The sequence below is a fragment of the Galeopterus variegatus genome, unplaced genomic scaffold (genome assembly GCF_000696425.1).
Source record: "Galeopterus variegatus unplaced genomic scaffold, G_variegatus-3.0.2 Scaffold309, whole genome shotgun sequence".
In the NCBI taxonomy this organism is placed as follows: Eukaryota; Metazoa; Chordata; class Mammalia; order Dermoptera; family Cynocephalidae; genus Galeopterus; species Galeopterus variegatus.
In genome coordinates, this window is record NW_007726420.1 from 199,555 (window position 1) to 212,217 (window position 12,663).

The 12,663-nt window shown below is 42.0% G+C and overlaps 1 protein-coding gene across 1 annotated transcript in view; it reads left to right on the plus strand.

Annotated features, from left to right (window-relative positions):
* Positions 1-10,785, plus strand: part of NAAA (N-acylethanolamine acid amidase) — a gene marked incomplete at its 5' end in the record, with an annotated part of 27,287 nt that extends 16,502 nt beyond the window's left edge. Inside the window, 6 exons of the mRNA XM_008567315.1 lie at positions 3,951-4,123; positions 4,281-4,343; positions 5,124-5,190; positions 5,735-5,763; positions 9,389-9,466; positions 10,103-10,785. Coding sequence (XP_008565537.1) covers positions 3,951-4,123; positions 4,281-4,343; positions 5,124-5,190; positions 5,735-5,763; positions 9,389-9,464 — 408 coding nt within the window. The remainder of the gene's footprint in view (positions 1-3,950; positions 4,124-4,280; positions 4,344-5,123; positions 5,191-5,734; positions 5,764-9,388; positions 9,467-10,102) is intronic.
* Between the last annotated feature and the right edge of the window lie 1,878 nt (positions 10,786-12,663).

Consider the following 12,663-nt stretch of genomic DNA (forward strand, 5'->3'; position numbering starts at 1 on the left):
CAACCCTCAGTGTTGCCCCCGTACCGGACCGGGGACCGGCAACGGGATCGCAAGCCTCGGTGTTGCTCCCGCGCCTCGCCCAGCCAGTGAGCGGGAGCCGGTCTGTATGTGGGATCCGAACCCTCGGACGGGAGCGCCGCCGCGCTTCCCAAGCGGCGCACTATCCAGTGCGCCACCGGGCCGGCCCCAACCATAATAATTTTTTAAAAAATTTACATACAATGAAATGCACAGATCTTTTTTTTTACTATTCAAGATATTTTAACATTTACTTGTACATTTTTGTGGGGTACAGTGTGTTACTTCAATATGTGCATATACTGCATGCCTGAGGTTGTGTCTCTCTAAAACTTAATCCCCACTATAACTGTTGAGGGTGGGAAATCCTATTATAGTAATTGAAAGGTGGGGCCTTGAAAACGTGATTAGATTGTGAAGACCATGCCTTTGTGAATGAATTAAAAATGGTGGTCATAGGCATGGTTCAGGGGGCTTTAAAAAGAGAGTGAATGAGGAGGTAAGCCTCACTCTCTGCTCTGCCATTCTGCCATGTAAGATCCCTGCAATACTCTCACCACTAAGCCTTCACCAGATGTGTTCCCTAGGCTTTGGACTTCCCAGCTTTCGAAACTGTAAGCAATAAATTTTATTTTCTTTATAAATTACCCAGTTCTGTGTATTTTGTTATAAGCAACAGAAACGGACTAATACATTGCACAGTGATTCACTTATGGTGCGTAGCATAGATTAATACCCATTAGTCCACCAGTGTTCCTCCTCCCCTCTACCCTACTTCCACATCTGGTAACCATTATTCTACTTTCTACTTCTACAAGAGTCACTTTTTTAATAAGATTGCACATATGAGTGAGACCATGTGATATTTGTCTTTCTGTGGCTGACTTGCTTCACTTAACATGACGGTTTCCAGTTCCATTCATGTTGCTGCAAATGATAGGATATCATTTTTTTATAGCTGAGTAGTATTCTATTGGGAAGATATACCACAGTTTTTTTTTTATCCATTCATCTGTTGATGGACATTTAGGTTGATTCCATCTCTTGGCTATTGCGAATAGTGTTGCAGTGAACCTGCCATGGGAATGCAGGTGTCCTTTAGATATATTGTTTTTGTTTCCTTTAGTTATATACCCAGTAGCAGGATAGCTGGGTTGTAATGTAGATCTATCTTTAGTTCTCTCCATACTGTTTTCCACAGTGACTGTACCAATTTACATTCCCACCAGCAATGTAGGAGAGTTCCTTTTTCTCCCCATGCTGGCCAGCATTTGTTATTTTTTGTCTTGTTGATAATAGCCATTCTAACTGGAGTGAGATGGTATCGCATTGTGGGTTTTCATTTGTATTTCCCTGATGATTAGTGATGCTGAGCATTTTTTCATTTGCCTGAGGCCATTTGTATGTCTTCTTTTGAGAAATGTCTGTTCAGGTCCTTTGCCCATTTTTTAATTGGATTATTTGGGTTTTTGCTGTTGAGTTGTTTGAGTTCCTTATATATTGTGGATATTAGTCCTTTGTGTGATGTGTAGTTTGCAAACACTTTCTCCCATTCTGTGGGTTTTCTCTTCACTTTGTTGGTAGTGTTCTTTGCTGGAAAAGCACTAATCTTAAGAGTTTAGTTCAATGTGTTTTGACAGTTATACATACTCATTTATCCATGTAACCATCAACAAAACAAGATACAGAACATTTCCATGGCCCTAGAAATTTCCCTAGTTCTTCTTTTTCAGTCAGTTCCTAACTCCCTCCTCCTGCCTTTCTTCTGCCTGTTCTAGAATTCATATAAATGAAATCGTAGAGTATGGCTCTTTTTCTTTCACTCAGCATGATTTTCAGATTTATCCATGTTGTTTGCATCATTAGCTCATTCCTTTTTATTATTGAGGAATATTCAGTTGTATGAATATGCCACAATTTATCCATTTTCCTGTTGGTAGACATTGGGTTGTTTTCAGTTTTGGGCTATTATGAGTAAGGCTGCTACGGAATTTATTGTACAAGTCTTTTTGTGTCCATTTCACTTGGGTAAGAACATAAGAGTGGAATTGCTGGGTCATAAGGTAGATGCATATTTAATCGAGGTGTAATTCACATGCCATACAATTCACCTATTTAAAGTATACAACATGCTGGTTTTTAGAATATTCACAGAGTTGTGCAAATGTCACCACAATCAATTTTAGAGCATCTTCATTCCCCCAAAAGAAACCCTGTGCCCTTTAGCAGTCACTCCCCATTTCCTCCATTTCCTGAGATAGATAAGGCACTTACCTTCCCTGACTTTGTCATCTGGATGAAATAAGTCACCACTGACTTCAATATTTCTTACTGATGTTCTTTTTTTTTTTTTTTTTTTTTTTTTTTTTTTTTTTTCTGGAAACAACGTGTGGTCATGACAAATGCTTCATCTTTTCAAGGCCTATCCACCCCCCCCCCTTCACTCCTCTACCCCCTACCCTAAAAGGTAATACAAGTTACAGTTCCTGGGTATAAAAACACAAGATTCCACAAACCTGAAAAGGTAGAAAACCACAACTCTATAAAACAATTTTACATTAGACAAAAATTTCGTATAACTTCGTATAATGTATGCTATACGAAGTTATTACGGATCCGAACCCTCGGGCGGGAGCGCCGCCGCGCTTCCCAAGCAGCGCACTATCCAGTGCGCCACCGGGCTGGCCCCTTACTGATGTTCTTTTGTCACTGAGCTCCCTGATAGAGGCAACAAATTCTTTGACAGTAGTTGGGGGATGGTATAGACAACATAATCAAACAAATATTCCATCACTCCTGTTACCTCCCTTTATGATTTTGCCGAGTTCAGAACAAACTAACTCAAGTCAAAATACGTCACCCCTATCAGCAGTATGTAAAAGGCAGGGAAAAGTCTAGAAAGACCTGCCACGGGTTTATGATTTATGTTGCTGAAAGCTGGAGCTTTTGCAGACACCAATATTTTGAATTTTTTTTGTTATTGTTTTACCCCGACAATGTGTTTGGCAGTATTCAGGATGGCTGAGCATAGACTGTACATCTTTCATGAACTGGTAGAAGAGGGGATTGTGAGGGTGAAGGTGGGAGTGGCAGGACCTCTGCTGTGGGGTCTTGAGCAGGTCAGCTCGGAGAGGGAGCTCATGTGAAAGCTGAAGATTTAGAAAGTGATCCCTTAACTGTCCATGCCATGGCCCTTTGGAAGTCTTCAGGGACCCACAGGGGTGCAGAACAACAGCTAAGCTCATGGTTCTGATGTAGCTTGCACTCTTTTATCCTTATGCTTTTGACAATCTAGTGCATCGAGCTAGAACTCTCTTCCCCACTCCCACCCCTCCCCCTGCAACCACTGCCTTCACCAGTCTAACTTGTTTGTACCTTGGGCCTCAGTTCATGTGATGCTTCCCTGGGATGCCTCCTCGCTGCCCTAGGTGAGGATGGGGCCCCTGCTGTGACGTCCACAGCATCTCCGTCTCTTCTGTCAACACTCATTACGCTCTGTCACAGTCACCTGCTGGCTTTTCTGTCTTCTTTGGAAGTTTGGGGAGAAGAAGTTCTGGGTCAGACATATTCACTGCTCTCTGCTCTATCCCCACTCTGGCACAGTGCCTTGCACACAGTAGGTATTCAAGAATTACCTGTCGAAAGAACAAATGACTGAGGAAACCTTTACGAGTCCTTTGGTGAGCCAAGCCTAGCACTTGTCAACATTCTCTGCTTTTGTCAGAAATTCCTGCTGCCATTGGCTCCTCAATGAAGCTGAGGTTTTTTCTGTCTCAGGAGCCCTGATAACAAGAGGATAAGGTCAGAGCAGTTCAAGGTGATAGCCATGGCTTAATACATAAGGAGAATGTGCTTTGGACCAATTTGTCCATCAACTGTGTGGACCTCTACCATGGATGACATTACTCATGCAAATTTGTCTTTTTGTTCAGACCCTGAGTGAGTCAGAAAACTTTGAAGAAGCTGTTTACAAATTGGCCAAGACCCCCCTTATTGCTGATGTTTATTACATTGTTGGTGGCACGTCCCCCCAGGAGGGAGTGGTCATCACAAGGAACAGAGGTGGCCCAGCAGACATTTGGCCTCTAGATCCTTTGAATGGAGCGTGAGTAGAATTGAAGGCTCTGGCCTTTTTCTATCAAGTAATCTTTTTTTTTTTTTAGTTGGTGAAACTAGTAGTATTTATATGTACATATATATAGTTCTTCTTTAGCAGGTCCACAATGACCTTGGATAAGACATGGTGATGTGCTCTGTTGTAGGTGGTTCCGAGTTGAGACAAATTATGACCACTGGAAGCCAGCACCTAAGAGAGATGATCGGAGGTAGACTTCTGTGCACTTTCTGATTTGTTTTCTTGTGGTTAGAAGAATGTGCCCGTTCTATCACCAGAAGTGGAGAGACCTACAGCTGCTATCCTCTCCCAGAAAATGTACCTGGCCCACCTTGCCAGTGCCTCGGCCAGGATAGAGAGTGCAGTGTGTGCTGGAAAGCAGTGGACAGAGTCTCTTGGCAGTTGGTTTGGTATTGGGAGGGGTGGGTAACGTTGGCCTGGCCTCAGGGTCAGGACCCTAGATCCCACCACTGGCCCTGCTAAATGATTCACTGGGTGGCCTCTCAGGTCTCTGCTCACTGATTTGTAAAATGAAAAGATAGGGCCAGATTCATGGACTTCTGTGTAAGACTTTTTTTAGAAGGAAATCATTTCCCTTACTTAAATAATAAACCAGTGGAGGGCTTTCACTGTCCCTTCTAATTGTGAAAATTCCATAATTATACGTCAGCACATTCCCAAAGAGTGGGTGGCTGCATATCTCACCTTGGCTTTGCTGCCCCACATGTTTGGTGGCGGCTGTTCAGTTCTGCAGCAGCACATTCTCACCATCCCGGCTTCTTTGAGTGGATGACGTCGATAGTCCCAGCTGCTGAAGGAATTCCACCATGGGGGTCTGGGCCTAGGCAGGAACCCTGCATGGGGGCCAGAATCTGTTTTGGGGAAAGGGACATAATAAGACTGGGTCTTGTGTTGTGCCTTCTAAAATGACAACGGATAAGATTCGGGGTTTCCCAGAAGTGCCCAGTGACCTTTGATCCTTTCCTTACAGAACACCTGCCATCAAAGCCCTTAATGCCACAGGGCAGGCAAACCTCAGCCTGGATGCACTTTTCCAGGTAACTTGTGTCCCGATGTCCAGTTTACACAGGATGTTTGGTGTCTTTAACAGTGATTTTTTTTAAAAAAACATTTTCTCTGAAATCAAACAAATGTGGTAGATGAAGTATTAAAGTAAAAGTTTTTTTTTTTTTTTTTAATCTGGTCAAAAATATTTTTTTAAAGGTCAGATAACATTTTCTTTCTTTCTTTTTTTTTTTTTTTGGCAACTGACCAGTATGGGGAACTGAACCATTAACCTTGGTGTTACAAGGCTGTGCTCCAACCAACTGAGCTAACCAACCAGCCCCAGATAACATTTTCTGAACTTGTTTCTGTATAGTTAAACTATCCATTTCACCTAAGTTTTTCTTCATATTAAAAATAAAAAGGCATAGTTTCTATATGTTCATTGTTTAAAAGAAAAAAAGAGAAAGGTTTAAAAGTCCATAAATATCACCCTGAGATACACTAAAGTGTTAAGTGGTTATATACTTCATATAGAAATTCTATGTGTATTTTTTAACTTTTAATATTCTTTGTAATATGGTTTTTGCTCTGCAGGTTTTGTCAGTGGTTCCAGTTTGTAACAAGTAAGTGACACATTAAATACATCTGTCACCCCAAAGCAGTGAACTCACTCATGCACTCTGGCTCAGCCGGGATCTGAGGGCTCCTGTGACCAGCTTTCTGGGGCTGTGGATATGGCAGTGAACAAAACACTCTCTGCACTCACAGGACTAACATTCTAGTTGGGGATGGGGAGGGGACGGATAAATATAAGTCAGGTTGACAAGTAAACCAAAGGTAAAGAGGGTAGAGTGACATGAAGGAGGAGGACAGTGCTGTGGTCATCCTAATGCAGTTTGGTAGCCGTGGACAGCCTTCACTTGGCTGTGTGCTCCTTAATTTCGCTGTTAAAACTAAACTGTGAACACCTTTGGTTTTCCTTTATCTTTCCGAGGAGATTCTCCCACCCCAACCCCCCATGCTGTTCCTCATTCCACAGACAATTCACTAAGTTAATGTTTCTTTTGTAGCCCATACCCTCGATAGTAGCATTCTGTGAACAATGGTCTCTCTGTAGCCTGAGACTTTATCTATACACTTTCTGAGGTGAAGCTCTAAGCCAAGGCTTCACCCACCACAGGAAGCTCCTAGTTGAACTTAGAGGCAGCCGCCACCAAGCTTGTGCAGGAAACTGTGAAGGTGCACTGTCACCATCACAGCCAGGCTGGACAGGCTGATGACTCCTCCCCACCATCCCCCTCTGGGTGTCGCCTCAGGAATAGGACTCAGTCCTAACTGCCTGACCCACACCTAAGACTAGCTCATTAGGAGTGCACACTTTCTTTTGCTTAGTGAGGTAGGGTTTAATTTATTAAAATAGAAGAGGAAGCTCTGCAAATAAAGACAAGAGTTTCATCTCCTTCCTTTAATTCAGTATGTTCTGAAACCCAGCATTTCCTACTTTCTCATCATCCTTATTTCTGCTTTCTCGGAGGTAAGAATATCGAAAAACCATTCTTCAAGAAATAGCCTATTACAGATAAAACCTATAAAGTGATTTTTAGTTTCAAATATCCGGTTGATTTTTTTTCTTTGAAATGATCCTATTTTCGCAAACACAAAATAGTAGTTTTCCTGATGGCATTTAGAATAACTTTTATGTCTGGGTGCTTTAAGATTCCTTAGGTAATCTCAGGAAAAGGCATGGCTCTTTTCACTTTGCACCGTAATAGGAATATATCTTCAAGACATCTCTCTGAAAGATTTTTCTTTAAGTATGGTCTGATGAAAAGATTAACACTTAAAAATTCATTCCACAACAATCTTCTAACAGCCAAATACAGGAAGCAAATTAATCAGGATTCTACCATTCTAACAAATGAGCTGTTTGGGTAACAAATTATACCCAGTGGTCTGCTGGTAAACTAGTTCTTTAGTGGGGTGGGGGGTAGGGCAAACAAAAAAAAAATTCCCCGGGCCGGCCCGTGGCTCACTCAGGAGAGTGTGGTGCTGATAACACCAAGGCCACAGGTTCGGATCCCATATAAGGATGGCCGGTTAGCTCAATGGATGAGCATGGTGCTGACAACACCAAGTCAAGGGTTAAGATCCCCTTACCGGTCATCTTTAAAAAAAAAAAAAAAAAGAAAAAAAAATTCCCTGATTTGTAGCATTTGTTGACTTCCACAGTGTAAATACTCTCATCATGGCTGGTTTCAAGCTTACAATCGACTCACATAACTTTCTACATATTTAATAATTGGTTCTCACCAGCCAGTTCCAACCAGCTCCAACACACCAGCGGCTGTACCCCTCCCAATGGGGCACAACTTTGCCCTTTTAATTTTCATTTTTAAAATAGTGGTTAAAAATTTATTTTTGTGTTCTTATAGTTTTTAAAATAGTAATATAAGTGATGAATATATCTTTAAAAATTGGTATTATAATTAGTTATTATATTTATTTTAATAAAACGAAGCATTTTTTCTATGCTTAAAACAGCCCTGATAATTTTAAATGGCTGCATAATAGTCAATTAGGTGTATTATAATTGAGTTAAGTATTCTCGTTGTTAGTTTTTCCTTTATTAAAACTCTGAAATGAACATATTTGTCCGTTTCCTGCCCCCCCCCCCCCCTTGTGGATTATTTCCCTCGGCTGAATTCCTGGAAGTAGGGTTACTGAGTGAAAGGCTGTGAATGTTTAAGTGGCTTCTGAAATAGTTTTGTTAAAATAAAATTGTTAGAAGTTTATAAACAGTTCATCCAGTAGCATTTTTCTCTATTGTATAATTGAAAACCCAAGAGAAACTGCATTTAAATGATAATTACCATGGAGCCAGAATGAACACAAATCCCTGAGTCTCAGGCCTTATACACAGTAATGAGTAACCTCAACTAAGGCTATTCAGTGTGAGGTTAATAGAAGTCTGAACATAAGCAGTTAGCTCTATGCTACCCCTTGTGCTGTGCTGCAAAATACACCTACTTGCTCCATCCTCTACTGTGGTGATCAGCAGAGAAAATGTTAAAACGGTGATGGAGAATAGAATGAAGACTAAGGTAAACAAGCCTCTGAGGTCTTGTTTAGGGATTGTTCATTACCCTTGGATGGGCTCTGCATGTGCTTCTAGTGCCATCCTCAGCTGGGTATACAATTCAGCTGTGGGGCCCAGCACCACTAATTCTGCCTGTTTCTGAACAACCCAGCTCTAAATGCTCTGAGCATACACCCCAGCTGGTTTCCAAGACAAGTGGTTAAAGAGGAGAGTGAAGGGAATGGGCCTGAGTGTGTGTGTGCATGCATGTGTGCACATGTGCTCAAGTTGTTTAGGTCTCTTGCTATGCAGATAGTGGGAAAAATGACATTGTAGTTTTCATCCTTAGAAGTGGAGGGGGGCTGCCTTGCTTCCTGAGCATTAGAGGGCCCACTCTGTCCTTCTTCTAGCTATGACCCTCCCTTAGAATAAGGAATCTGCTGGGCTAGGGGCATGTGCCCAGTCAGTGTCTGGCCCAAATACTCAGGATCCTGGGATTCTCAGCCTGAATAGCCCCAAGCTCATTTCCAGGGCCCAGGTGGCCCTCTTCCCTGGGTGGTCTCCTCATGATGGTGTGCAGACATTGCTGACACCCTGTCCTGAAGCAGGCCAAGGGCAGCTGCTTGCTGGGGGATGCGGAAGCTTAGATGCAAAGGCTGAGGTCATCTATGTGCAAGTAAAGTCCCTGTGGGGTAGGACGGAGCCGGGGTGAGGGCCAAGGGCTGGCTCTTCTCACTGCCACAGCACGGAGCTCTCAGGAGTCTGAGAAAGTTAAATTCCAACTTGACCTTCCACAGCGTTGTCAAAATAGGAGGAAAGAACGCTTTGACTATCCGACCTCTTGATTTATGCATTTTAACTATTTGGATATATGTGGGCTTCTATCTGTATTCTTGTCCTAGATCCCAAGTGTTAGAGAAGGGCTTGGTATTTTTTTTCTCTTTGGAATATTAGGGAAAATGATGTCTTTTTTTTCTTTTCTTCTTTTTGTGACTGGTAAGGGGACCGTAACCCTTGGCTTGGTGTCGCCCATACCGCGCTCAGCCAGTGAGCGCACCGGCCATCCCTATATAGGATCCGAACCCGCAGCGGGAGCGCTGCACTCTCCCGAGTGCGCCACGTGGCCGGCCCGGAAATGATGTCTTTATAAAAATTCCTCTCGTTATTTTCAGCTACACAATTTATACTACAGTAATGAGCGCTGCCAACCCAGACAAGTACATGACTAGGATCAGAAACCCAAGTTGAAAGTAAGTAAGCAGAAGAGTAGATTCCCCCATGCTCTGGAAGATTTGCCAGTTTGTTATTGTTGTTGTTTTGGGGGGCGGAGGGAGCAAGGTGGGTGTGTGCTGGTATTTCTCCAGAAGATGGTAGCATACTTAAAGTTTATACATAATATTTCCTGACAAGCAACTGGCATATGATTGTCATTTGTGCCAGATTTAATTGTCGTCATTAGGTATTTTATTTTGAATTGTTGTATGAAGACTAATCTTTTAGTGCCCAGTGTCCTTCGTGACTTATTGAAAACCTGCACTCAGAGTGAGATGTTATTTCTTCTCTTACATGGAGCAGTAAATATCTGTTATGACCTATGTGTCCCCAGATTAGTAGTGAGGCTCAGCAGCCTCAGAAGACAGATTCTGAAGACAAGGGACACTTACAGAATTTATTTCAGGCATTGGCAAGCTCATAGGTGAGAGTCCTTTCTGTTGTCCCTGAAATCAGACCTTTCAGTTGGCCACCTATTGACAGGACACCCATCCTATTGCAAGGATCTTGTCGAGTTTGTAAACCTGGCCTGATGGTTTGGTCATTCACTTACCATGGAATGTTAAAAATCAGTGTTCGAGTTAAATGCATTTATTTTTTTTCTTCCCTTACAGATAATTTTTTAAAAATGAAATTCTCGGAGAGCTGCACTTGAAAAAATAAGACAAAGTGAAAGTATTGTACTATTTTATGAACAATACAGACTCTTTCGTCATTAAACTTTTCAGCATTGTGAAGTGAAGGCAGGGGGCTGGAGCTTGTTGTGGTAAAGTGGGTGGTAGGCACTGTCTTGCATTCTCTTCCCTTCATGGTTTGCCTTGACCCTCTCTAAGCTTCTATCCTGGCTTGAACAACTCAAAGATAATTGGTCTCAGAGGCCCAGCCATATCCTCCGGCTTTGTTCCCAGCTTCTCACGATTCTGTTGTCATTCCTCCCCTTTTCCACTGAAGAAATGAGCTGGCGAGACCTCTTCGTTCATTGTGAAGTGCTTCTGGAAGAGCCTACAAGAAAAGCTTCTAAAAGAAATGGAGAACTCTAGTTTGAATAGAGCCTTTTTGAATGTGTGTTAGTCTGACCTTTGATTGTGTATTTCCATGGGACAGGATTTTTGTTTTTTATAATGTTTCTAACTTTTTTTAAAAGCCAGTGGACCTCCTTTTTTCTAAATAGTTATTTTCTTACAGCTTTTTGAAAGTAATATTAAACCAAATTGTTTCTTATTGTCACTTACCACTAGTTAATAAAATGTCAAAAGAGATGTTGACAAGGAGAATAAAAAAATTTTCCAAGATTTTAGTGTTGTGTTCTCCCTACTTTATTACCCCTAAAGTCATGTGGTTCTGAACAGCTGTCTGAAAAATCAGCTCTTTTAGACATTATGTTATTTAAGTGTCAGGATTCAAGGGAGTGAAGAGCTGCTTTGTAGAACTTAATTTTTTTTTCACATGTAGATGAAACAAACTTCTTTGAGGACGAAGTCAGAAAGGTGAAAGGCATGAACAAAGGAGTTTTGGTTGGATATTCTTGTTTAGTGTTCTAGCAGAACAAGGAAAACGCGCAGAAGGAAGTGTTATCCAGGTACAGAGCATCCCTGCCCCACCATACTGCTGCCTCTCTAGTGGCCCGGAATATTCATGGTTCTTCTTGGATAGTGTTGGGTAAACATTGCTCAATTGCCATCATCCAATGCTTTTTTGAAAATCAAATATCAAAAGTAATTAACTCATGCCAGATACATTACACTGCCATTGAGACTAGAAATTTCTACTCATTTCTTTCATTCCATTCTTGTTTCTTTGAAAATATACCATGATCTTTGGATGGAAATTTGGGGAATACCCTAATTTTAACCAGGCAAAGAGAAACCCGTAGGGCTCTTCAGAAGGAAAGTGATTTAAATAATCAGACTCTGGTTGCTTCAGTTTTGTGTCCTTTGTGTCATGTGGTTTGGCTACCATGTGTCTAGATGTATATTTCTTTCTACTTAGCCTGCTTGGAATTTGTTTTGCTATCCGAAGTTCAAATTTAAATCTTTTATTCAATATTGGAAAATGCTCAGTTATCTAAAAATTGCTCTCCTACATTCTCTTGGGTCTTTTCTCCTGAACTCCAGGTATGTTGAAGGAGCACAGAACATGCCTCCCAAAATATGCCACTTTGGGATAAGGATTATTTTGAGCTAAAGACACTTAAAAAACAGCAGATACAAGAAGGTCGCTCTGACGCTCGTCTTTTTTCCTCCTGAAAGCAGGAGATAAAACCCCCCTATGGAAGCTGTCCTCCCTATACCAGGAGGAAAGTAACATTCTTATCAAGGATGGGAAGTCAAAGCCGAAAGAATTCTGTACAAACAAACCTTGTTAACAGAACCCTTGTCTTCCTAGTCACTCCTCCATCCGATTAACTACCTTAGCCCAAGCCCTTTGCTTTGTCATGTTTTCACAGGTTACTATTCTTTTTCCAACTCTGTATATAAGTGTTTGGCTCTAAGTGCTTCTTTGGGTCTTCATTTTCTCATGAGGGCTTCCATGTTACATAAAACTTATATTAAATAAATTTGTATGTTTTTCTCCTTTTAATCTTGTTACTGAATAATGGGCTTGCTGCCAGATAGAATAAAAGCTTTATTGTGTGGCCGGCTAGCAAGGAGACAGCAGGCAAGCTCAAATCTGCCTCCCCCATCTGGGTTAGGTCAGACTTTCATGGGATAGACAAGTTGGTATGCAGAAGCACTGGCGGGGTAGGTTTTGATTATGAGAGCTTTAAGTTTGGCCATTTATGGAAAGGTATGGAATGGTGGGTTTCAGCACCAGAACTGCCTGGACAAATAGACCTCTCACTTCTGAAAGGGCTCTGATATTTTAGGTTCTGGTCGTGTCCTGGCCTCCTTGGTTCCATGGGGAGGAACATTGTTTCCAGGTGTTATCTGGAAGTCAAGGCTTTTTCTACTGCACATGCCCTGGCTGCGTGACTTGCAAATTTTGGCTCTGCTCCATCTGCAAGAAAGCTTAAGCAATGGTTTAACAATAAACCTGATAGAGTTGGTCACATGGTCACAATGTGTCTTAAGTCAGTTTAATTCTTAGGCCAAATCAAAAACCTGGGCCAAGCCCGTGGTGCACTTGGGAAAGTGAGGCGCTGGGAGCGCAGCAGTGCTCCCCCCCCCCCACCCCC